A 26,513-nucleotide genomic window follows, 5' to 3' on the forward strand; every position below is an offset into this window, starting at 1 on the left:
CAAAGAGACAATGACACTTGGATAAGACTATTGTGACATCAGAGAAAATCAGACAATGTTAGCAGTGATTTGGAAAATAGAGAGGACAGAAGCAGAGAGAACAATATTACATCTGGCCCATTGGGAATATTCATGATGTCTCTGTAAACATTCAAAGAGCTCTATGCTTCCAGTGGTTTCACCCTGAAGCAAGTGTGGTAAGGGATCTATTACAGATATCTGCCCTTATAGACTGGTAGGTTCTTCAGGGGTCTGTGGAATTTTCCATCTTGTATAGCTGGTGCATCTGTTAAAGCTCTGACCAATTTCTGAAATAAAGAGAATGTGATGTTCACTAATTTCCTCCCCACTGAGCAGAGACCATGAAGCTCTACAGTATATTCCAAACCTGACCCAAGAGCATTGAACAAGTGATAGGGACTATTGTAAGCCCTATGTGATGGAGTCATGGTGGTAAAGTCAAAGAAACATTTCTTCTTTCTGTGTGGTCCATTCATTGTCCCACAATGGTGTGGTATGCTCTTCAATCTGGCCTGCAGTGTGTGTGTCTGTGCGTGTGTGTGTCTGTGTGTATGTATGTGTTAGGATCCTTAGTAGCATGCCATAATTCATTTACAAGCTCATGCAAGTGAATTAGGTTCCTTGCATCTGTTGTGATTTGGGCTTACTGTATGTGGTATCACAAGTGGATATGATTAGAGACCTTTCTGGTCTATTTCTGTTGAATTAATATAGCTATTGAAACTCGAGCATGTGGACACGTTGCATGTTAGCCTGGCTGATCACCTCCATGCTTGACCTTTGCTTGTAATGGCTCATTAAATCCAGCAGAGAAGAAGTAATGCAAATTAGCTTGGCATTTTGAAACTCAAGAGGATTGCTAAAAACTAGTTAAAAACACAGGGGCCTCCCGAAGCAATGACAAAGTTTGAAGTACTTTGTACTATATCGAACATTGAAACTGAAGACTTAATATCTAGACATTTATGACATTTTGGTGACAGCAGAAAACAATAAGTATGTAGTTGAATCCTTGTAGGACACTGATTCGGGGATTTAAAAATCTAATAGTTATGGAAGGGAATTTGTACAAGCTAGCCTTTTAGATCAATTTCTGCTAACATTTGAGAAGATAATATACAGATGTCATTACATTGAACTATCTCATTATTACCATAATATTAAGCCATGTTTTGAAGAGATTGTGGAAAATGGACAATGTTAATCTGCAGTTGGAATGTCCCAGGAATGGAGGAAAGTAGTAAATATCATTGAAGAAATGAATTGCCATTGTGCGTCTTCAAGTTGTTTCTACTAAGGCAAATCTATCACAGGCAGTTTGTCTTTGACTTCTGCTGAGGGTCGGGAAATATGACTTGCCAAGGTCACCCAGTAAATTTTCATGGCTGAGCAGGGATTTGAATTCCAGTCCCTAGAGTCATATTCCAGTGCTAAAACTACTATTCTACACTGGCTCTCATTGACTGCAGAAATTGCTAAAGGTAAAATTGAGAAAAGAGGTGAACTCTGTATGTTTGCTTTATTTTTCACAGACACGCTATGCTACAGAATAAATATCTGATTTCACAACTTGGAATTTTTTTAGTATCTGAAGGACCTTAAAATATTAATCAAAGAACAACTGCTAGTTTTGTCCGACTGTATTTATTAATGGTGTCTTGTTGTTTTGGTGATTTTGCTTTTCACTCTGTTATAATGTAATTATATACTGTATATTTTAAAAATCTAACTGAAAAGAGATGTCCTATTACGTTCAAGAGATTGTAAGTACCTTTCAAAGAGATTGTGTTGATTCTGAATTCTTTTGAAGGACCAATTTGACAACTCTGGGTGAAACTTAGTTTGGATCTGGAAGAACCCAACAGCTATAGACTAGTGGCTAGCAATTACTTTCTGGGGAAGCACCTGATTGACCACTGGCTGCACATTTCTAATCATCATTGGAGAAAGCTGATTTTCCTAATTCCATTTCAACTGGACTCCGAGCCTGGCCTTGATACAGAAACTGCATTTCTAACCCTGTGTGATATGTGTTAAGAATAGTATTCAAGGGTCCATTAGGTTTTTGGTGTTGAGAGACCATTTCATGTGGAAACTGTGTCTAGCATACAGGTGGCACAATCCATTTAGATAATTGGAATGTACTATCTTTTCCAGATATAGACAAAGCTCAATCAGTGTTTGTGCATAGTGATGGACTAAATGGGTATAGTTCGGTTCAGAAGCAGTTCTTCGAAAATGGCTGACTACTACTGAGTGGTTTGTCTATTCAAGTGAGTGGATGTTCAGTCGATGGTAGGAGTAGATATGCATTGGTAATGCTGCTTAGGGCAGATACGAGTGCTGATCCAAAAACATCTGGGAGACTCCTATTGTTTATCTGATCTCCAATGTTTAGGTTCCCAGTCTGATGCTCATTCAGCAAGAGCTTAGTGACACAAAGTACCATTTATTAGCTTGGCTTATGGCCCAGCTATAAAGACAGGTAAACAGAAAGAGCTTGGCCTCGTTTATCCATACTTTGGTAACTATCCCCCAACCCTCAGCATCTAGATTATTTTAGTGTGCTATAAATGATGGCACATTTAAAAGTGACCCAGAAAAAAAGTTGTAACAAAATAAGACCATAGGTTTATTAGGATGCTTTGTCAACAGTCTTTTTCTTGGCCCTTTAACCTTTAAAGCCTTACTTAGATAGTGTAGGATCAGGTGTCCTAAAATTTTGGATTATTTGTTTATTTATATCTAAACCAATCTGAACATTATTTTCAAGGAACTTGATCTAGGTTCCCCACTTGATCCAAGTTCTCCACCTAGTGAGATGGTCTTCTCATTAGTTAACCACCAGCATAGTATTGCAGATCAACTCCAGTAGTTTTTTAAAAGATGAACAAACTACCATACCTTGAACTCTCCTGTTCTTGTTAGATTCTGGAAACTAGGCAGAGAGGATCTGTCTAGTACTTGGACCATTGGGTAAAAGCAGAAATTTCCAGGTAGACCAAAGAATCCTATCTGAACATGGGAGAGCCACTAACATTCACAGTTGACAGTAGTGCTGACAGAGATCAATTGTGTACCTTAGTGTAATGCCATTTTCCTATGTTCCTATATCTTTTAGAATACCAAATGAAGACCATTTTAGTATTCTAGGGTTTTATAATCTGTATTTTCATCTCACATGTTGTAAATTCTATAATATACATTATTAATTATAGTCTGTGTTTGATTTTGACCGTCTCTCCTTGAAATTTTACTTTTCAATTGTTTTTACAATGCTTTAATATTCTATTTTATCATATAGCCATTGTGAGCTACGTAGAGAACTATAGTTTTGGACAGTCAGTATAAATACTGTACCATGAATTAATAAACACATGTAAAAGGCTTGTGGGAGCCCTGATGAAACCTTAACTTTTATATTTCATATTTTATTTTACCGATTTAAGTGTTTTCTCTCTATTCCTATACATACACATGTCATAACTCCAGTATATTTAAATTAGTTAATAATCCATTTCAAATAAATTGTGAGTGACCACATATGCGGACTGAGTTGGACATATTTTTACCGTGGCGATTTGGTATATATGTATTTTATCTATATGTATTTTAATCTTGTATTGTTGTATGATGTTTTAACTTGTATTAGTAGCATTGAATCCTTGCTGTAAACTGGTCTGAATCCCTCTATGGAGGTGAGAGGATCAGGATATAAAAGTTTTAAATAAATAATAAATAAATAAATATTCTGCAAACCTGTTTATTAGCTGCCATTATAGGTAAATGTTTATGAAAATACTGAATGATGTGACTTGTTACTTTGATATTGAGATGAAATCTTATGCTTGGTTTTAATTTCTGTTGTACTTTTGAGAAGTACAAATTGCTTTACAGCTGTAGTCAATTAGTGAAGTTGGTCACACTTCTAAAACTGTGACATAACTTTGTGTTTGAAAAAAGATTGGAACATGAGTCTCCTGTTGGTCAATTTTGTCCATTACAAGACAGTAATCCTTCCTCTCCTGAACATAACAGGTTTTTTTTTTTGTCGTGTCAGGAGCGACTTGAGAAACTGCAAGTCGCTTCTGGTGTGAGAGAATTGGCCATCTGCAAGGATGTTGCCCAGGGGATGCCTGGGTGATTTGATGTTTTTATCATCCTTGTGGGAGGCTTCTCTCATGTCCCCGTATTAGGAGCTGGAGCTGGAGCTGATAGAGGGAGCTCATCCGCCTCTCCTCGGATTCGAACCTGTGACTTGTCGGTCTTCAGTCCTGCTGGCACAGAGGTTTAACCCACTGCGCCACCGGGGGCTCTAAACATAACAGTGATTTTGGTATTTGTACCAAAATTCAATGTGAAGTTGCAAATGTCACATTTTTTCAAAATACCAGTAGATCTAGTTCTATTACATTGGCCAACACACATTTTGGTGCCACAAATACAAATCTTGGTAAATTTGATTCCAAAAACGATACCAATTTTCCTTATCAGCTCTAGTTTTTGAGATACAGAACATATGCCATCTGCCAGTCGCCATCTGCTTGCCCATAGAAAATCCTGATAGCCATATCTACGAAACTTGAGTTGCTGCAGTACATCCAATGCAATTTTCTGAATCAGCACTCCAAATAATATTATCATAGTCAAATACAGGTTGAGCATCCCTTATCCAGAAACCCCAATGAAAGGGCTGTCCTTGGTGGTTGAATTTAAAAGAAACGAGAGAGCTAGAACTGGAATGAATCTGCAATTGCCAGTGCTAAGATACTGGGTATCTATTGTGTACCTTTCTCTAGGTTCTGTGCAACTAACTATAATTGATAATTGCAAATACAACCCCAGTGTGCAGGCATATGTCAGTTAACAGAGACTCTGACAAAAATCCTCCCTTAGCAAAGTATGTGGGCTCAGCACATACAAACATTGTTAGTTTTCTGTCTAGTTGGAAGTTATACCCCCAGCACTGGCACAGTGAAGGAAGATGGAGAAACATGTACTTTCAGTGTAAGATTGTAGTAGCATGACTGCAGCAGCAAACAATGCAGTGAAGCTTGGGTTGGGAAATAATGGGGTTCTGTTCATTCTGATCCTATTTTAGCTGTACATGATATATGGCAGCTCCCTCCAGAATCCCTTACTAAACATCCTTGAACAGTAAAGCAGATAAAAGGAGAAAGCGGATACCTGCCTCATCTACACTCAGCATGTTAAAAGAAATGTAAAGAAAAGTTGGCTACCAAATTGAAATCACAAAGAAATAAAGATTAGTGAAAGAAAAAATATCCCTGGATGCATCTTGGAAAAATCTTACAAATGATCCTTAAAATATTCAAACATTTTTTCCTGGCTTATTAATGGCTTATTAGAATATTTTTTACTTCTTGATAAAATGTTTTCATAAACTTGTTGAACTGCTCGCCATACTTTTCATGTCTCTGATACTGAAGTTTCTGTTAAAGGAGTATTGTCTAGGAAAAGAATGGCATTGGTGACTGAGGTATACCTGTATGTATGTGTGTGAGAGTGTTAAACAACAGTACAATACACTACAGATGGAATTTGATAAATTTGCACTGTACAAATAATTCCAAGTATCTGTTGACCTAGGTGTTTGTGCTAGAATGATTGCAGGACTTGTCTGCTTGTGCTGCTTAAGTGTATTTCAACATTTGGATGCAAATCTTAAAGTTTTAAATACAAGATAGATGTAAAAGCAATATAGAAGTAACACCATAAATAATTTTCTCATTTTGTTTCTCCCCTAAAGTCATAACTGAAAACAATTGCTGCTTTAATCAAAGTGAGAAGGGTCTGCTCCTTAGTCCTGGCAGCTGCAGCTGCTCCCCATCTCCAGCTGTCCGCCTCCTTCTGAACTGCAAATTTTGTTACCTACTAAAGTACTGTACCATACTGTACTTTAAATGATACCATTTCAGGACATAGGCCTGTGTATACTTATAAATGTATCTAATAGATTGAATGGAAATCTAGTTAAATTCAGCATGTCTTCTTTTACTTGCAGGTTCACATGGTAAATAAGCATACCCCACTATTTACACGGAATAGAGAAAACTGTGTTTTCCATCACTTAAATATATGCTAATGTCTCTTCTCCCATTATTTTTTTTTCTATTTCTTTACTTTGGGGATTTTTTATAATTTTTGTAGCTCATTGGAATGCAGAGGATTTGGAGGTTGCTACTAAATAGGACAAAATTAACATATTGAATCTGAGGTATTAGAGGTCTTTAGATGCTCTACCAGGTGACCATTAAAATAAAATGTAAGCAAAATTGCTAGCAGAAAGTGGCCTACATTCTGCTTTTAGATTAAGGAAAAAGTCTTAATTAGCTTCTCCTGTTTGAATTAGAGCTCTATTGTATTGCTGTTCTTAGAAAAAAAAATTCTCATGGGGCAGGCTGTTTCTAACTACTCCAAAGCAATTCAATATTTATTTAACTGGAAATGTATTTGAAGGGCTGGTTCAACTGAATCAATTTTCGCAGTACTACTCCGTTTCCGAACTGCAGTGATCATTAAGGCATTTGTATAACCAAGCTGCAAAGAGAAAAGGCAGTTTATGTTTACAGAATCTGAAGTTTAACGGAGAAACCTTCTTTTGTAACTCAGTATTTACAGTTTGATACCATATTGTTCCGTACAACAGAAGCACTTAAAATAGGAGTAAAAGTGCTGAAAAGCACAGAGAATGTAGCTGTTATCACAGCTAGTTTGGTATTTTAGGTATATAACTCCTGTGGTAGTGGCGGCAGCTGAACCCTATTGAGGTAATAAATTATGTCTCACCTTAGCCACATTTTGCCTTTCTGATTATGGTATTTTTCATAGTATAACACACCACATTTGGTAGAAGGAGCCATTGACAGCTCATTAATATGCTGCTCAGTGACTTCCTGCCTTGACTATGATTGCAGCATAATTGTATGAATTGTGAAGTATACTGCTACAGCAGATTAAGCATGGGCCGGTATTAATTTTTTTAAAATGAATTTCATTGACCAGGAATATATGATCACTTCATAGCCCAAGAATGTGCAGATTGGAGGAATTTTGTGTAATTTGTCTATTGGTTTTAAGTGTTGGTCATCTTTAATGCAACTGTTGCTTAATTGCTAATGTCCAAGCGTAATTTTGCTCAGATTTAGTCAACAGAATATAAAATGGTTAGTAGCTTTTAAAAATGGATGCATAATTATAACGTGTGAATAGATTTTTATCTGGTACTAAACAAATAAAACTGTACTTTAAATTCCACCAGTAAGTGCTCTATCATCTGTAAAAATGTCTATAGATAATTTGCAGGCTGTGGTCATAAAAGTAAGAATAATGACTTCCACTTTTTGTCTGACCAAAAGGGAAATGTAATCCATAATACATTTTTATCGCTAGCAGAAATAAATGGCATTTATCTTTGAAATGCTGTGTTAAGTGAGCCAGTTTCCTCAGCTGTCGATTTCTGTGGCTGTGTGTTTCTCATAATAAGGGCATAGCAAAAGATAGGTTTTCAAAGTAGGCCAGCAACATTACAAAATTATGTAAAATGTGTACCAGAATTGAAGTGTTATTAGAGTTTAAGTGCTGGAAACCCTGGGCCCCTATAGAGAAACTAGAAGGGCCATGGAGAGTGTTTTTTGAGAAAGAGAAGGATCTTGTCAGAGGCTTAAAAATTAGAGGACTGGCTAGAGCCTACGCAAAACCCCTCCTCTTTCTATTTCATGCCCTGCAAAGGAAAGCCCACAACTGTGATAAATATTATCTGTTTTATTTGCCTCCATCTGGTATAGTGGGTATGCCCCCCTCTCTCTTTCTGCATCCCTTTAAATTACAAGGTGAATTCAATAGTAAAATTGATTGCTATGCCTGGATCATGTTCAGCATGTCTATGGCACAAATATCCCAACAGTAAGACGCAAAATGCTGTTAATTCCTTAAAGTTAAAAGAAACGGTATGCTTATAGTACTTTCCCATTGTGTACTTAATATTCATCCTGGATGCATGGTCAGAGCTAACTGGCAGGATTTCTTCATTTTTTGATGTGATTTTTGCAACATTTGGTTGACTGTCACAAGATGTGGTGACCAGAAACATATTTAGCATTTGAAAAGTTTAATGGAATAGGAAATTCCAAACTGGTTTAAATCTCACATTGTTACATCTCAGTAAGTAGTGTATGATTTCCTTTTTATTTCCTATTCTAAGTCCCTCATTGCTGAGGCAGTGTGACTATGAATAAATTTGCAGAAAGGGTAGATGAGTGCTGGATGTTGCTCAAAAAGATCGAGGAATGCAAATTTTTCATATCAACTGTGAGATTGCCTCAAGAGGGGGTTCTTAACTTTTTGCTCCATGGACCTCTTTGTCAATTAATTGGAAAGTATGGGTCCCTTCTCAGAATGTTATGGTAGATAATTTTATGACACCCAGCATCAGCATGTCTTTAATTTAATTGTTAGGATTTTTCAAAATTACATTTTTCAACTTTCCCACAATTTAAATAGTGCTCCTCTACTTCAAAAGATCAAAGAAACTGTTTGGGAGATCATCTTCTCTTTGCTACCTTTTTGTGTTGTCAGATAGTAGGCAAACTATATCGCACAATAGTTTTTACACAGCAGGACTGTGATCATATGTGAATTCAGTGTCAGATCTAACAACTACTGTAATTTCAAAGTATGGATAAGCATAAGCAATTTTTCGAGCTGTGCAACAACAGTATTGTGATTTGAAACGGATACTGTAATTTATAGCATACGGTCATATGTGAAGGAAATGCCAGATTTCAGATAGAGATCAGAGAAAATAAAGATAATACCAGTAAGTTAATTATTTTAAAGTACAAGCTCACATAGCCCCTGAAATCTTTCCATGGACCCCCAAGGGTTCCCCTGGTTAAGAACCCCTTCCTAGAGTTCTCTGACTGGCTTACAAAATGTTGGGTTAGATGATTTTAGACCAGTGGTTCCCAACCTCTGGGCCTCCAGGTGTTTTGGACTTCAGCTTCCACAGTTCCTAACAGTTGATAAACTAGCTGGGATTTCTGGGAGTTGAAGTCCAAAACATCTGGAGGCCCAAAGGTTGGGAACCACTGCTTTAGACTGATCATAAGAAGCTGTTTATAGATTCACAATGAACCAGCAAAAAGCACCTATTTAAATGTAGAAATGAGCAAGTCACATTGTATTTGCTGTGAAAAGATGTGTGTCCTATGAGTTTTAAGTTCAGATTTAACAGAAAACTAGAGGGGGCTACTGATCACATCACCTCTTGCTTGAAGGGTATAAATTCCAGCCCTTCATCAGCTACTTTCTCATCCCACTACTCCAATTAGAAGAAAATTGATTGTGTGGAGAAGGGATCTGCTGATCTACCAGCAAATAACATACTGAGTGCCTTTTCCTACCAGGAAAACATGAGGCTGGATGACAAATTTCTATTTTCCTGGCAGGAAATACCATTCTGAGTATAATTTCCCCAAAAGCGAGAGGCCCAGTGAGAAGATTTCATTCTTCTTTGGCATCTTCTGCCAATCATTTTTGCCAAAGGCAGATTAGTTGTTCATGGGAGAGGTAGGAGTGAAGACAAGGTTGAGATGGACAGAATACTCGAGTTAGGCTGCATCTTCTTAGTATGCTTGCTTTCTTGCAGTGGTAAGTTACATACACTGGTATTTGCCCATTCCTGATGTTATGAAGTTGCTTTTGTGGTTCATTTCTCATCCTTGTTATGATTTATTGCATTACTGGATGTTCTATTTCCATAAAAAAATGTTTGAAGTTCTTGTTGCCAGGAAACTGTCATATGAATGAAATTATTATTATTTTGAATGAGAAGATGCTAAAGCAATATAAAATGTATGTCTTTGTTTTTTATTAATTCATTTGAAAAGCCATCAGAGATATTATTACCTTGAGGGAAGTGCTGAGCATAGTTGAAATTCTTCCCCGTCTTAAAAAAACAAACGTATATACTCGAGTATAAGCCGACCTGAATATAAGCCGAGGCACCAAATTTTACCACAAAAAACAGGGAAAACATAGTATAAGCAGAGGGTAGGTAATGCAGCAGAGGGTAGGTAATGCAGCAGCAACTGGTAAATTTCAAAATAAAAATAGGTACAATACAATTACATTAATTGAGGCATCAGTAGGCTAAATGTTTTGAATATTTACATAAAACTATAATTTAAGATTAGACTGTGGAACTCTGATTAAAACATTATTCTAACCTTCTTCAATGTAAATGTGCTTGCATATCCTTCCAATAAAAATAGAGTAAAATAATAAATGTAATACTACTACTACTAATAATAATAATAATAATAATAATAGAGTTAAATAATGGAAATGTAATAATAACAGTAATAATAGAGTAAAATAATAAATATAATAAAAACAATAATAAAGTAGAATGATCAACGTAGCAACAACAATAACAATACATTTATTATGTATTTCTAACAGGGTAAAATAATAAATAACCTTGACTCGAATATAAGCCGAGCGGGACTTTTTCAGCCTAAAAAAAGGGCTGAAAAACTTATACTCGAGTATATACAGTATTTCAGATGTATTTGTTAGAAGAGGAAAGACATTTAAATATGATTATCTGCCATTCCATTTCAGTACTATAAATCACTAAAATTCAACATTTCATAGAATGGATATTGTATTGTTAGCATTGTGAAGTAGCATGGGAAGCAGGAAAGAGAGCCACTGAAATCTAATCCTGTACAAGTTAGAGTTTGTGATGCATATTATTCAAATGATAGTACTGTAAAGCAAGACTTTAGCTTAAATCTCCCTGTCACCATTAATTTGCAATATAGGCCTAGATAAGCTCTTACATCACAGATTCTTCTCACTTTGTGCAGTCATTCCTTCTACTGGTGCTGTATGATAAGAGACATGGAGGAAAAGCAGAACACCGAGAAACAAGAAGGAAACTGATGTGCACCAAAATACACAGAACAGAGACCCAGTAGTAGATCAGGATCAGCTTGTTCAGTTACTACAGAATGTCGATTTAAAAAAAAAAAGAAACAGAAAACAAGAGAAGTAGAATCGTCTGGTGGCTTCAACTCTGAGCAGGAACACTCATTTCAGAAGATGGAGATACGTTGCAATGTTCTGCATTGTCTCACTGAAACAGGCCTAATAATGACACACTTTCAGTAGGTTTGTGAAACAATACATGAACCACTTTTCATACAAGGTACAATGCTGAGTTTCATTTAGAAATAAATAAAAATTCCCATTAAACTACCAACAACACTGAAACAGTTGTAAACAATCAGTTTAACATATGTTGAAGTGATGCTATAATAGGATAATTCAATGTACTCTTGAGTTCTGGCAGAAGGGTGTGGATGCTGATTGTCATAATTGGTATACAGGAGAAAACCTTTGCAACCATCTTAATGATTAGATCAAAATGTCTAACTATCAATGTACTGTGCAAGCAAATTGTCTTAGGTGCTGCTATTTTTTGTGATTCTACCTTTCCTTGCTTGGTCTTTCTATTCTGTTCTTCCTCCTGGTATAATGCTACCATTTTTCTGTGTATCTGATCTTATTTGAACAACAATCAATAGAATATTAGACTAGCAGCTTGGATATTTTTTTGAAGCTGATTCCTCTGAAACGAACATGATTTAATTCACATTGATGTGTTTAGAATTATGATGTAAGACTGCTCTTTTGTGTTGGTCTAAATATATATGGCTCAGTCTTTCACAAACACAGCCCTGATGGGAAAAGAACAGTTCAAAAACACCAGGATTTACATAGCAAAGAGACCTGCATTTTGACTCTTAATTTTAACTGGTTTAAAGTGTTAAAGGCTCTCAGGCAGGGATTAATAATTGATTCTTTGTGCACTAAAAAAATAAACTGAAACTGGCAAGGATTTCAAGAGGCTGCCGCATGCTGCTTAGTCTTCTGTTGTGCTTCACTGCTTTTATCCACTCTCAAATTGTTTGCACAATCTTCTATGCCCAAGGGTTTTGTGTCAGAATAATTGCTTTATTTTTGCAAGCAGAAAGTGCAGAATCTTTCCTTGGGTGCAAATGTGAATGTTTTAAGGGTATGTTGTTCCTTGGGTAGGCTGATTTTTCCCTAGGCTTCTCTATCCCTAGCTACTGTTTGCTCACCTTAGCTGAAGATCCGTTTCTGTAGAAGATTTAGCTTCTGTTTAACTTACGTGAACAGCAGTGGGATTAAAATAAAATTTAATTGTAATTTAAGTACTGTCCCACTCATAGTGTGTGTGGCCCATAATGTGTCCTTCCCCATTAGTTTTGAAGATAAGAAGAGCCTCTACATCAGTGGTTCTCAGCTGTTAGGATTTCTGAGAGTTGAAGGCTAAAACATTTGGGGACCCACAGGTTGAGAACTACTGCTCTGCATGAAAATTTGATCAGGTAAAACCGGGGAGGGGGGGGGGAATGAAATTCTTGCACATATTTTCTCACATAAAGCTTTATGAACATGAGCTTTGATACTCTTCTTGCCTCATTCTTGATCTCTATAAATTTGAGTAACCGCAGTATATCTTGTTATTTCTTGCTTTTTATTGCATAATGTGTCAATTTCTCAATGTATGTCTTTGTTCCCACATGCATGTGCACATGTGTACTGGGGGGGGGGGGACAATAACAGAAGGGCTATGTGTAAACTTTGGATATGAAAAATAGGCAATCAGTGATCAAGTTCCCTGTAGATAGAAAAGAGACATCCATTCTAATCTTAATCCAACCATTAACCTGTTGTTCTATGTATTTTTGGAATCACTTGCCTAATTCAGCTGTGATAATAACATTGTATACTTTATTGTACTGTTCGCACTAGCCACAATACACTGCATTTCTGGAGAAACTGGAAAACCTTAATTTGCTCTTTGCTTGTTCTGATGCTCTCAAGATTTATCTGCAGGTCTTATAACCAACCCACATTTTTCAACTTTTGCCAATTTTATAGGAATTTGTGATGAGTACAATAATTGTTAATAAGTGTTTGCATGATTTAGTGATGCCTTTGTAACAGTCCTTTTATTTTTTGCTTTTTTCCTAGGACCGGAATCGGCCCTATGATACTTTTAACTTGCATTCTTTGGAAAACTCATTAATGGATATGATAAGGACTGATCATGAGCCTCTTAAAGGTAAACACTACCCTCCCAGTGGCCCACCAATGAGTTTCGCTGATATAATGTGGAGGAATCATTTTACAGGTTAGGAATATTCATATGTTCATACTCGCTTTAAAAGAAAACAGCCTTTTGCTGATAAAACATTTAAGTGTTATACATTTTTGCTAGTAAACAAATTGCTAAATATTTGATGCTGCTCTAGGCTTAATAACCTCAGTTAACTGAGGTGAAAAGTAAGTATGCAGTGTGAGTAATTATGCAACCAGATATTAAGTCATGATTTCTGCAAAGGACATTTCTCTTACAAAAATGTTCTGGTTTTTTTTTACTATTTTTTCCAATCAAAGATAGAACTGAGAAGCCAGATATTTTGTTCTATTTTGAAATGAGAAATATATAGTTATTTTAATGTTTTCAGATTACTGTTTTAAAATCTATCCAAAATTACTATGCTGTTAGTGTGGATGCAAGAAGCAAACCTCAAATGGCTGGGAATTGGAGGAGAGAAAAATTACTTTTTTTAATGACTTACTTCGTGGTTGTAATGAAATATTGATGATCTCTTCAGCTGAGCAGACCAGACTGTTCTTTCAGCTCCAGCTATTAAGATTAAACTACTTCTAGCACTCATCATAAACCATATGACTGAGTAGTTTGGACAGCTTTTAGTTTAATAATTCATACTAGTGTCTACTACCATATCAATCTCCTTAGTCTTTAGTTAAATGCACTGTGTAGCCTCCAGTAATTATTTAACTTTGAGGACATAGATCAGTAAAATCCTATGTTAAATATTTTCACAAATCCACTTTGAATACATCTTGTGCTAAAAAATAATTGCTTTTGGGGATCAAATACATTGCAAAGTTGGTAGTATTGGACAAAGGACAGGATATTTGGGGTCTAGGGACATCTGTGATATGATTGCCCAGAAGCATATAATGAGTGGTGAGCCATTACCAGCTCTGAGTAAAGATTAAACAAAAGACATGGATCCTGCAGGATGCATATGAAGTCACATCAAAAGACATGTTTTGCAGGAAATTTAAGGGTTGGACAGGGAACTGGTCCTGAGAATAGTCAAAGAAATCTTGCTTTCTGTCTCGTGTTTACCAATTAAATGGTTGGATTAGATCCTCATATAAAGCCCTACTGAATGGGCTCATTGCTTTGTTTAATTGGGTAGCTTGTATAATTGAGATTAAGTAGCTAAGATGGGTATGTATATTTGTTTCCTATAATATTTGTTGTCTTAGCTATATTACTATGATCATGAATTTCTCTTCAAAGCTGACCATCTTCTTTAGAAAATATTACTGAATCAATCTTTTAAAGGTTACGTTGTAGGAGGTTCAAGCATAAAATTAAACACTATCTTGAAAATACAGCCAGGTGGTTGGCTAGAATTTGAAACAATCTAGGGAATTATGGTGCTTGTTAATCAAAGGACTCTTGATTTTTCTTTTTTTGAAAAGAACAGAGGGAGGGAATCACATAATAGAATGATAAATCTGTTAACTTCCTTGGAAAATATGATTATGGTGAAATAGCAAAAGGACAAATCTTACTTTAGCAACAGAACAGGTTCCTCCTTTGTAACTGAGGGCATAACATAATGAATTTACCATTCTGTTTTCCAAGAGAAGAGAATGGGCAGAAGGTTCAAGATACACTTTGAAAGCTGCCATTGTTTTCTTCGAATTTATGACACCTGAGGCAGTAATCTCATTTTGGCCAGTGGTTTAGTTGGCCATGCAAATGGATACAAGTGCCAGGCTAGTTAGAGGAACTTTCTATTGTATGTGCCCAACTAAAACTCAAATGTTTCCAACTAAAGTCTTGCCTGTTTTCTTAAAAACAGCCACCTAGGTGGGACCATGTGAACTTAGATTATTTTAGAGCTAATCTACATGCTTCATTCATATTTTAAAAACCAATATGTGACTTTCTGATATATTTGCTACGGTAATGTTATTTGGGTTCTTTCAGAAGAAAATTGTGTGCACAATGTGATTTTAAACCTAGATCTAGACATCACTGTAGCAATAAACATATCTCATTTGTGCTGCTTCAAAATGGGGATACTAAGAAAGAGGAAAGTCAGAGTTAGACCATATAATCAGATTACAGTTGAAATATCCTTGGTATTGCTACTGAAGACTGTAAAGTGTGATTTGTCTCTTAATGTCTGCAAAGGTGGAATGAACTGTTCACCCCTGTAGATCTAAAAAGAACTAAGTGATTTGACTTTTATGTCTAAGTGTCGAATCTTTGAGGCAGCTTTCAGCTAGGAATGCAACAGTTAGTAGGCATTTGTGTATTAATACTCCTCACTGGGCATGGAAATACCTATCTGAATTACATGTTTGAAGAAATACTAAGGGGTTACAAAATAATTAAATGCTGCTGTAAATATACACAGGAATATTCCTCCAGTCTGGTATACATGTACACCTCTAGAGTGGCTCTATTTTGCTAAGTTTTAGGTAAAAAATGGAAACCTACCCTTCATTTTAAAATTAATTTTGCTTTGCTTTAAAATATAGTTTTCTCTTATTTTAATATGATCATTTCTGTTTGCTGTGATTTTTTGTTTTTTATTTTGCATCTTTCAAGGAATTACTTTGAGCTGAAGGGTGAATAATAAATTTTAAAATAAGCAAATCCTTTTCTAACTTTCCTTCAAATATTGTAATGTCTTTAGATGTCATAGTTGCTTTCCTCTTTTAAAAATGGAAATGTAATGTAGATTTTCGATGTAGTGTAGTTGGTGGGGGGGGGGGAGGCAAGTAAATAAGAGTGCTTAAGTATTTGCTGACCTATCAAACATGTCTTAAGCAACAGTAAGGCGCTCTCAACAAGGTATGTTGTACTGTGTTGGCATTTTGAGAAAGTCCAGTTGGAATTTTATGAGAGTTGATTATTGTTCTGGTTTATGAACAGGACATACTTAATAAATTTGGTCAGTTTGCTTAGTGATTGCCCAGTGTAGCTATAGAATGCTTGTCTCACTAATTTCATTTCCAGAAAAATGAAATAGACTATGCAAGTAAGACATGAATGGATAGGTTTATTTAGGGTACTTAACCTTTGGCAAATATGCAGATTTGGAAGACTTACTTCAGAGCCAATATGATGTTTTAAATAACATGTCAGCTTATCACAGGGTACTGTTACAACTTCTTTGCACCAATTCCTCCTTGAAGTAGACTTGAACTGGTTTTATTCTGTTATTTAGGCCTCTCCCCACCAAATAATTTTGCAAGAAATTAATGCTTTCCCAACATTTGGTGCAGATTGCTGTTCTACAGCTTTGAGAGACCACTTGTCTCTCACAAAGATTTCTAGCACACTTGCTGAAGATTCAGGCAAGCAGCATTTTTCCAGTTGTAGTGTTGCCAGATGCTGCCTAGGCATGTGTTTCCGTCTGCTGTAGACTGAATAGGTGTGTGGGCAAGTGTAGAGAAGTTGCCTTGAGTAGAGGTTGGGGTAAAGTGGGAGAGAGAAGAGTAATCCTATGTAAGGACACTCATGGGCATTACACTCTGTGAGTGTTATATAGGATTCAGACTATTAACCCCCCCCCTCCCCAAGTTTTGAATCTAATGAGAGAGCCCTCTTTTTTTTCTCTCTCTTTTTTACTCTTCTGCAGTTGCCTTTTTCCCCTGAAGAAACAAGAGGATTCTGTTGAGTCTATTTTCAAGTAATGCAAAGGATACTGGAATGGAAAGGAAATGATAAAATTAGATTAGAGAGAAAGCTGCCACAAATAATTTCCAAGTTTTACTTTGATAGTAAAATAGGAGATGTATAACCATTCAGAAGGAGCTCTAAAATAAGATAATCCAGATAAGGGGTTTCTGATCTCTTATCAGCAAGACAGTATCCTCAAGTGCTCCCTGACCCCTCATTGGACCCTGTTTATAAATTATATTTACATGTATCACAAGGTATAGTTTCTAGAATAATGTCTGTCAATGACTGAACTGCTAAAAATATAAGTAAGCTTGGTCCCAAAGACAAGTAAAGCAAAGAAAGGAACATTTCAACCCTTGATAATCTTCCTTCCTGGCTCATATACACATATGTGCTCAAATTATTTGCCCTTTCAGTGGCAGGGAGCTCTTGTCATATCCCACCTACTTCTTGCTTAGTCAAGAGTACTTCCAGTAATCTAATCCATGTCTTTTTCCATCTACCCTACACAAACTTTAAGCATTTAGCAAGGTCAATCAGGCAAAACCAAATTATTTCCCATTTGAAACATATTCTGGTAAAGGTCCTAGCAGAAATAAGGCATGATCCTACATATAAAATTTTTACCCCTGAAAACCATGTAGTGGGGAGAGTAATTCAACATGAAAAGACACTTCACACAAAACCGTAGGAATTGTAGTGAGCAATCATAAGGAAGAGATCTTAAATTTGTTAGGACTCTATGCTTGCACTACATTGAACTATAATTCCTTCTACATAATTACAGCTGCAAACTTGTATTGCTCGGCATGCTGGTTCAATATTTGTAATATTGTATAAATAGCTATGTATTTAGTCTGGATCCCACAGTTGTACTATTGATTATGCAGTGGATACTGTGGTCTATAGCTCATCCATTGGGGAATAGTTGCTAAACTCCCAATTCAGAAGTAAAACATAAGAACAAAAGCTGTGTGTGTGTTTACAAGTAGTTGGTTACACTAAACACTGCATTTATACAACTTCAGAGACACCAACTTTTTGCACAATTATTTTTATGAAAACATACTGCTCAAACAGGATTCCAGACCGATTTTTTAACTAAGATTTAAAAAAATAAAAAATAACATTTGATATTGCCTTGTTTTGTTCATGGGTGCGTATGGCAACCCAAACCATTTTTATTTATTTTCTGTTTCATAAGACTCATTACTTTATGTAAAGTTCACAAAAATACACATAGTATTGAATGCCATTACTTTGGAGAGTTGAGCTGTTTTTCAGTCTTTTGAAATTCTTGACCAAATTGATTGATTGAGCCTTGTAAATTATTTATTTATGCTGCCTTTTGTCAAAATTTATTCCAGAATAAATTTAAAATAAACCTAAAATTAAAATCTAACACAGAGAAAGGAACTAGCAATATAAACAACAGATTAAAAATATATAGTTTTCTAAGATTTTAAATTACAGAAGTTTCTAAGGCAGATACATTTGTAATGCATGTCAGTAATTCAGTCAGAAGGTTCCAATATGATAGGCCACTATTTCCTAGGTCAAGAAACAAAGTATGTTTCATACATACTCTCTCCAGTGTTCCTGGTAGGTTGTAATACATACTTGGTATTTCTCTGGCCTTTCCTCGCAATTCTTGGAATTAAGTTTCTAGTTCCTAATTGTGACTATGTATCCCATCTCCCACATGTAATATAATTGACTGGTTGCCCTGACACGACAAATAAAAATCTCCCAAATTATGTATATCCACTCACTATATGCTGCCATGGAAAAGAAAATTCAAAAGTACTGCTTCTAGAAGCAGCCAAATGTATCTAGTTTTTATTACCTAGTTTCACATTTAGACTCTTTATGCAAAATATGTTTAATGCAGATAAATAAAACATGTTGAATTTTCAATAATGTTTCCAGGTCAGCATGGGCCTTTAAAAATCAAGGCTTGAAATGCGCTGATTCCAAGCAGTTTAAATTTTACCTGCAGCTGGAGGTAAAGCCCTAATTTATATGATTCTTTGCAAGACTCTACAGATAATGAATAATATTACTGGAGCTCCAGTGGCACAATGGGTTAAACCCTTGTGCCAGCAGGACTGCTGACTGAAAAGCCAGCAGTTCGAATCCGAGGAGTGGGATGAATACCTGTCCGTCAGCTCCAGCTTCCCATGCAGTGACAAGAGAGAAGACTCCCACAGGATTGTAAAACATCCGGGCATCCCCTGGGCAACGTCCTTTCAAACAGCCAATTAACTCACACCAGAAGCGACTTGCGGTTTCTCAAGTCGTTCCTGGCACACAAAAAAAGTAATATTACTCCTTGAAGCTGGTATCTTCAGTACATTTATTAGTGCAAAAGAGTGTCTGTATTTTGTTTATGTATGCTCGGTTTTTGCAATGCCACTGCCTAAAAATGAGTATGTCTGATGAAATCATGTAAAAGCTGAATACCAAGGACCTAAATGTCCTAAAGGTACTAGATCCCATCTTATCTTGAAAGCTAAGCAGGAGCAACTTTCATTAGATGGGAGACTACAAATGAATAACACGTGTCATAGACTTTATTTCAGAGAAAGAAACTGCCAAAACCACCTCTGAGTATTCCATTTCTAGACTTCACTTCACTTATGCAAATCCTTGTTGGATGAGTAGGATAGTCTTCCATGATCAGTATTCTTGTGGATCCGTAGGTGGCTGAGGAGCCCTATTCTTGACCTGCATCTTCTCCCACAGTGAGGGCATTGGTGTCCAGGTGGAAGGGGGTCTCGGTCGGGGTTGGCTTGATGCGCCTTCCTTCTGGAACGTTTCTTTCTTTCACCCTCCATTCATGCCTCTTCAAATTCTGCAGCACTGCTGGTCACAGCTGACCTCCAGCTGGAGCGCTCAAGGGCCAGGACTTCCCAGTTCTCAGTGTCTATGCCAGAGATTTTAAGGTTGGCTTTGAGCCCATCTTTAAATCTCTTTTCCTGTCCAACAACATTCCGTTTTCCATTCTTGAGTTCAGAGTAGAGCAACTGCTTTGGGAGACGGTGGTCGGGCATCCGGACAACGTAACCGGTCCAGCGGAGTTGATGGCGGAGGACCATTGCTTCAATGTTGGCGGTCTTTGCTTCTTCCAGCACGCTGACATTTGTCTGCTTGTCTTCCCAAGAGATTTGCAAGATTTTCCGGAGGCAGTGCTGATGGAATTGTTCCAGGAGTTCCAGGAGTTGCATGTGACGTCTGTAGATAGTCCACGTTTCGCAGGCATATAGCAGGGTTGGAAGGACAATAGCTTTATAGACAAGCACCTTGATATCCCTATGGATGTCCTTTGCTAGAAAGCCCTATGAAAATAGTAGATTGACACAAACACACAAAAGGCGAATAAGGTGTTCTTCAAAAAAAATTCTTATGGAAAGTTCTGGTGAACCTTTATAACTTTGTGTCTTGTTTTTCTTATTTTTAATATGTGTAGTTTTATTCTTAAGACTTTTCTACATTATTTCAGCCAGCAGCTGCAGAACATTGTGGTAAAGAAACAGTTAAGTGAAAAACATTTAGTCTTTGTAGGAATGCATAAAGTCTCCAACCCAAATCCAGTCAGCTGAGGTCACGTGCTTGGAATTACATAGTTAGTTGCTAAAGTCTTTTTGGCTCAGTACCACTGGGGCTGCCTGCTGAAAAAGTAAAAAAAGAAGAGGTCACTGTGTTATTAAAACACAATGTTCATATTAAGGGTTTTTTTTTAAAAAAAACAAAACCTTTGCTTATGCATATTTATTTTTTTAAGAAAGAGTGGCATCTTTCAGTTTTTTTGGTTACCAATTTTTCTTGAAACTAATAAGCAGAATATATATTTTTTTCCTTTCAAAACAGAAGTTGATGAAATCTCAAGAAGGAATTAATATCTTCCTGAACTCATTTACCTGTTCAGAATAATTTTGGATTGCCCTTGCCCAGTCACTGAATGACTTTCAAATGAAATCAATAAATACTGGTATATTAAAATACATCAAGCACACGTTTCCCCATTAAAACCAGAAGTTAATAAAAATTTGAGAGCTGATAAAAACTTTGTGAAACTGTGTTACCAACTGTCTGAAGAACAATAAACAGGAGACCAAAGTCATTGGAAAGGGAAGATGCTGCTCCAGCAAAAGCTTTGTTTGCCTACTTACCAACCTCTCTCTCTTGGAAGATGATGATGATGATAATATAACAACTTTATTTTTATACCCCGCCTCCATCTCCCCAAAGGGACTCAGGGCGGCTTACAAAAGGACAAGCCCAGAGAGCACAGAGTTAAAACATAATGCAATAAAATAAAACCAAAACAAAACCAAATAGAACAGTTGTTCTCAACCTGTGGGTCTCCAGATGTTTTGGCCTTCAACTCCCAGAAATGCTAACAGCTGGTAAACTGGCTGGGATTTCTGGGAGTTGTAGGCCAAAACACCTGGGGACCCACAGGTTGAGAACCACTGATCTATGACTAACACTAAATCCAGAAACAACTTTTGATTTCTGCAGCCTCCTTGGCTTCAGGGGGCAAAAAAAGACAGATGGATACAATTCACATAATGAAGAAAGAAAACCTCAACATTTTATATGACATCTTTATTGATTTCACTTCAATGTGAAGCAGCATGAGCACAAAACAGAACCCAGAGGCATCTCACAGGCCAGTGGCTAAGGAGCTAAACATATATAGTCCTTTCTAGTTGCATTAAGCCAAATAAGATTATAACAGAATGGCTTCAAGTCCCATGTTGATCAAACATGTCATTATGAATGGTATCTTATACTGTCCAAAATTCTAGCAAAACAAACAGGATTCAGTCCGCCTTTCCATGTTCCAGCATATAAAGCTATTTGGTTCTGAAGCTAGACATGAATATAGATAGGAATTTGTCGAAGATGGTTGTCTTAAGTACGCTGTAGGGGCTTGGCAAAAAATGTGTTTATGAAACATCATCTATAGGATTTGAATAAAAAGTTTACTGGATTACTTTTGAAACTTGTGGGTTTCCCATTGGCACTAATCTAAACTTTGAATTATGTTCCTGCATCTAGGCTTTGAGGAATGTGAACACAAGTGGAAAGTAAGATAAATTGTTGCAACACACACACACACACTAAAATTTACTCTTAGTGTCAAGCACAATTAGAAACTTCTGTTGTGACCTTACTTCTAAGTATTTCAATTTTATGGCAACTCTTTAGTAAACCTGGAATTTATTGGCAACATTTGTTCAGAGAGGATTTACTTTTGCTTTCCTCTGAGAGTGTGACTTCCTCAAAGTCACCCAGTGAATTTCCATGGCTGAGCAGGAACTCGAATTCTAGTCTCCAAACTCGAATTCTAGTCTCCATAATCTTAATCCAAACTCAATCCACTACAGCATGCTGGGTTACTATTTATAAAATAATTTGTTTGTTGTACTTATTTTACTACTCTGAAGTAATGAAACATGGTCCAGACCTAGACATTATATTAGTATTGAGATTTCTCTGGGGGAAATAGTTATTCATGTAGAATTTTTTTCACCAGAACAACTGTTTTGAATAATACTCTACATAGTCCAAGCAAATATATCATAAACACAATATTCAGAGGACTTACATACTGATTTAACAGAGGTTATTAAGCATGTAAATCTTAAACCGGAAAATTAAATAAAGATACATTCTTCATAACGTTCAGATTTGAATTCTTGCTTAGCAGAAATATTTATTTATTTATTTGCGGTATTTATATACCACCCTTCTCAACCCCAAAGGGGACTCAGGGCGGTTCACAGTGTTGGCAACAATTCAACGCCATTGATAAAAAAACCAGTATAAAACATCAAAATTGACCCTTCTCTGATAAAACATTAAACCTTTTTTAAACACATAAAATAACATCACATATCATACAAAGACAGGCATTGTCTGTAAACAGTCCTGGGTTAATGCACTTTCGACTTTCACTTTAATTTTAAATATTCCTATGATGTGCCTGATGCTTGGTTCCACAGCCAAGTCTTTAGTTGTCTTCTAAAGGTCAGGAGAGATGGGTCTGACCTGATCTCATTCGGGAGGGAGTTCCACAGCCATGAGACCACCACCAAGAAGGCCCTGTCCGTCATCCCTTTCAGCCACACCCGTGAGGCCAGTGGGGCTGAGAGCAGGACCTCTACAGAAAATTTTAATCTATGAATTGGTTAATAGAGGGAGATACGTTCGGACAGATATGTTGGACTGGAGCCATTTAAGACTTTATAGGTTAAAGCCAGCACTTTGAATCATGCTCGGTAGCTAATAGGTAGCCAGTGGAGTTGCCACAATAGGGGAGTTATATGCACCCTGTGTGACGCCCTAGTTAACAACATGGCTGCAGTATGTAGCTTCCAAACAGTCTTTGAAGGCAACTCTACTTAGAGCGCATTGCAGTAATATCTTATGAGACAGGACTTCATGGAAGTACTGAGAGCACTGCTGTGATTTATTTAAGTTTCCAGTGTTATAAACAATTATTTTTTAAAAAATCTCAGAACAGAAGCTCTTGATTGGTGTCTAGTTTGCAGTAGAATAGGGTGGATTTCTCACAACTTCTGTAGTGTGGCAAGATAGCGACCTTTATTCAGTTCTGGTACTCAGAAGAAATTCCTGGACTCAGAATTCTATGGTTCTTTGTCATTTGTACTAGCTTCTGACTGACTGATGGATTCGGTTCCGGCCCAGCTTATCTATCCGAATGCATCTCTTCCTATGAACCCACCAGGAACTTGAGATCGTCGGAGGAGGCCCTGCTCTCGATCCCGCCTGCTTCACAAGCAGGTTTGGTGGGGACGAGAGACAGGGCCTTCTCTGTGGCGGCCCCTCGGCTGTGGAACTCCCTGCCTTAGGGATATTAGATCAGCCCCCCTCCCTCCTGACCTTTCAAAAAAGAGTGAAAACTTGGCTCTTCGAGCAAGCATTCGGAACCTCAGGATAAACAGACAAACTTGAATCGGAAAATGACCCAGGAACGGTTAAGACGATGGAATGGATGAGGAATTGAACAAGAGGATATAGTTTTTTAAATTTTTATTATTCATTTTTTTGTCTCTAAATGTACTGTAATGTTTCTTTTTTGCTCATGTATTTTTTGCTTTTTATCATGTATGCATGTATTTTATATATGACATCGAATTGTGCCGATTTTGTATGCCGCCCTGAGTCGCCTTCGGGCTGATATGGGTGGGATAGAAATAGTGTAAATAAATAAATAAACAAACAAACAAACAGGTTCTACAAGTTTGAAATCTGCCCTTTCTGTGAATGAGAGGAATAAGCTCCATGCTTATTCATTTCCTGAATATATGAATTAGATATAATTTTGTAATTGTAATAAAAACAACTATTATGGATATTTCTTCAATAATACAATCTGAGAAGTTTCCAGGAGAGATACTAGAAGTAATGTTTATTCAAGGAACTAGAAATGGGGTCAAAATGAGTCTTGAGCTCAGAACACAATTTCTGAAATAAAGAAGTGAATTTAACATCAAAATTGTATCACTCCACAATCAAAATTTGTAAGCTAAATAAATGATGTAAATGATACAAATATTCAAAATATTTTAGATTATATGACTGAAGAACTGAAGTTCTTGTAAAATGGTAAAACTGTAAGGATTCTGATTTTATGCAGTGTAGAGATTTTGCTAAAATTATTATTATTTGTGAGTGACTTTCAAATGGAAGTCTTACTTTCTTCACTGACAGAGTTTAAGATTGATCATAAAGTCTTTAAAAGCTATCATGAAATCCTTTTAGTACTGTAATTCACATGTGTATTTATCTGTTCTAACAAGGTGGTATTATTTTATTTTTCTGGTAAGCTAGTTGTCAAGAGCAACTTAAAAATAGAAGGCCAATGGCAGGTGACAAAATGTCATGCAGGGAGCACCTGGCACCGTGATTGAATGAACATGAACACACACACACACACCAGATGTCACACACTTGTTTCTATTTTTACATATAGATAAATAGCAGAGTTCTAGCATTAGCAAAGGAAAAGAGTGAAAAGATCTTTAGAGTATTATTGATAGCATGTCTACTTTGTAAATTGTAATTAGCCATATAATAAAATGGCTGGAAGTCCATTCTGAGAGATTCTGCTTTCGAAGCGAATCTCTCACTGAAATCATTTTGCTAATAACTGTTTCATCGGATGTTTTTGTATTGTGTGGGACTCTTTTGTGGTCATTACTACAGTTTAGGATTTCCAGGCTGTTTCCTTCTCTGATATTTGGCTTATTCCTATCTGGAAAAGGGAGTTTGCCCTTGCATTTGGTGAAGTCTTCCACAATCTTTTGCACAGAGTCCGTCCTAGAAGCAAAAGGCAATTGTTATGTTTTTTTTTGAGGGGCCTGATAACCCCCAAATTATTTAACCAAGGAGCCTAGACTGTCTCATCTGACATCTGTGTTAACTGGTAATACTACTGTGTAGCAACTTTTTGTATCATCGCATACTGATTGCAAAGAATCTGGTCTGCCAGTTGAAGATATCAATCTCTAGTTATTTAAAGCATGATTGTGCTTTGATTTTCATTCAAACATCCTACAGGGAGTTGAAAGCACAGATTTCAGCATGTTTTGTACATTGTGAAAGCATTTCTGTTTCCATGCTTGTACCGCAGAGATATAGAACCCCAAGTTTAATTATATCAGGATGTCTTTGAGGTGAAATCTGTAACCATCTTAAAGAGGTTTGGGATTTCTAATGTGAATTTCTCTTCCCCTGTCCCTAGAATATAGCATATGTGTGTCTATGGCATTGAATGTTTGCCATGTATACGTACATCGTATCTGCCCTTAGTCCCCTGCGGTATATAAATACTGTATATAAATACTGTATATAAATAAATAAATAAATAAATAAACAAACATGGAAAATGTTTTATTTTAGTAGAGCACTAATATTAATCACAGATTTTGAATTAGTTGAGATACGTGCAATCATGCTGGATTAAAATTTAGTTAGAAAGTATAAAATCAAATAATACAGTCATCTCTCAACTTTGGCAGGGTTTAAGGGCACAGGACACCTGTGAAAGTGGAAAACCTGTGAATATCTGTATTCCTCCTGCTCCTCCAACCATATTTAACACAGAGAAAAATGCATGGCTCATTGATTCAACCCATTGCGGATTCAAATGTACAGTATATTCGCATTTGCAGTGGGAAGCATGCCAGTTGCCTGATTCTGCTTTCAAAGTGACTGGGTTCCATCACAAGGCAAAAGCAGGTGTTTGGTGGGGCCCCATCCAATGTTTGTTCTGCAAGATGGTTTGAATTGCTCAGGCTTGTAAATAAGTGTACCTAAAATTATTAGGCAAACTTGTGGAACTTCAAAGTTTATTATACTTCAGTTCCCACCAGCTCTATTCAGCTTGGCTGATAGAAAGGAATGATGGAGTTTAAGTTTGTGAGCATGAGGAGTGCATTGTAGTGTTCATAGCATTTCATATAGACAATAAACACCTGTTTGAATGATTGAAACCACCCTGTAAAACAGGTTAATTCATTATCACATCTCCCATCACACCTATATAAAACAAGACTTTTCTGACTCATTGTTCACTCTGTTAGGACTA

The 26,513-nt window shown here is 36.6% G+C and overlaps 1 protein-coding gene across 9 annotated transcripts in view; it reads left to right on the plus strand.

The window, feature by feature from the left end:
• The window catches only part of CPEB3 (cytoplasmic polyadenylation element binding protein 3), a 114,636-nt gene that overhangs the window by 39,448 nt on the left and 48,675 nt on the right, over window positions 1–26,513 (plus strand). For 6 of the 9 annotated variants that reach the window (XM_060768705.2, XM_060768700.2, XM_060768698.2 and 3 more), the window contains exon 3: window positions 13,114–13,273. The exons of 1 other annotated variant lie outside the window; for it this stretch is intronic. In XM_060768705.2, coding sequence (XP_060624688.2) covers window positions 13,114–13,273 — 160 coding nt within the window. The remainder of the gene's footprint in view (window positions 1–13,113; window positions 13,274–26,513) is intronic. 2 more of the 9 variants (XM_060768703.2, XM_060768704.2) reach the window with 1 other exon arrangement.

This window comes from Anolis sagrei, chromosome 3 (assembly GCF_037176765.1).
Source record: "Anolis sagrei isolate rAnoSag1 chromosome 3, rAnoSag1.mat, whole genome shotgun sequence".
NCBI lineage: Eukaryota > Metazoa > Chordata > Lepidosauria > Squamata > Dactyloidae > Anolis > Anolis sagrei.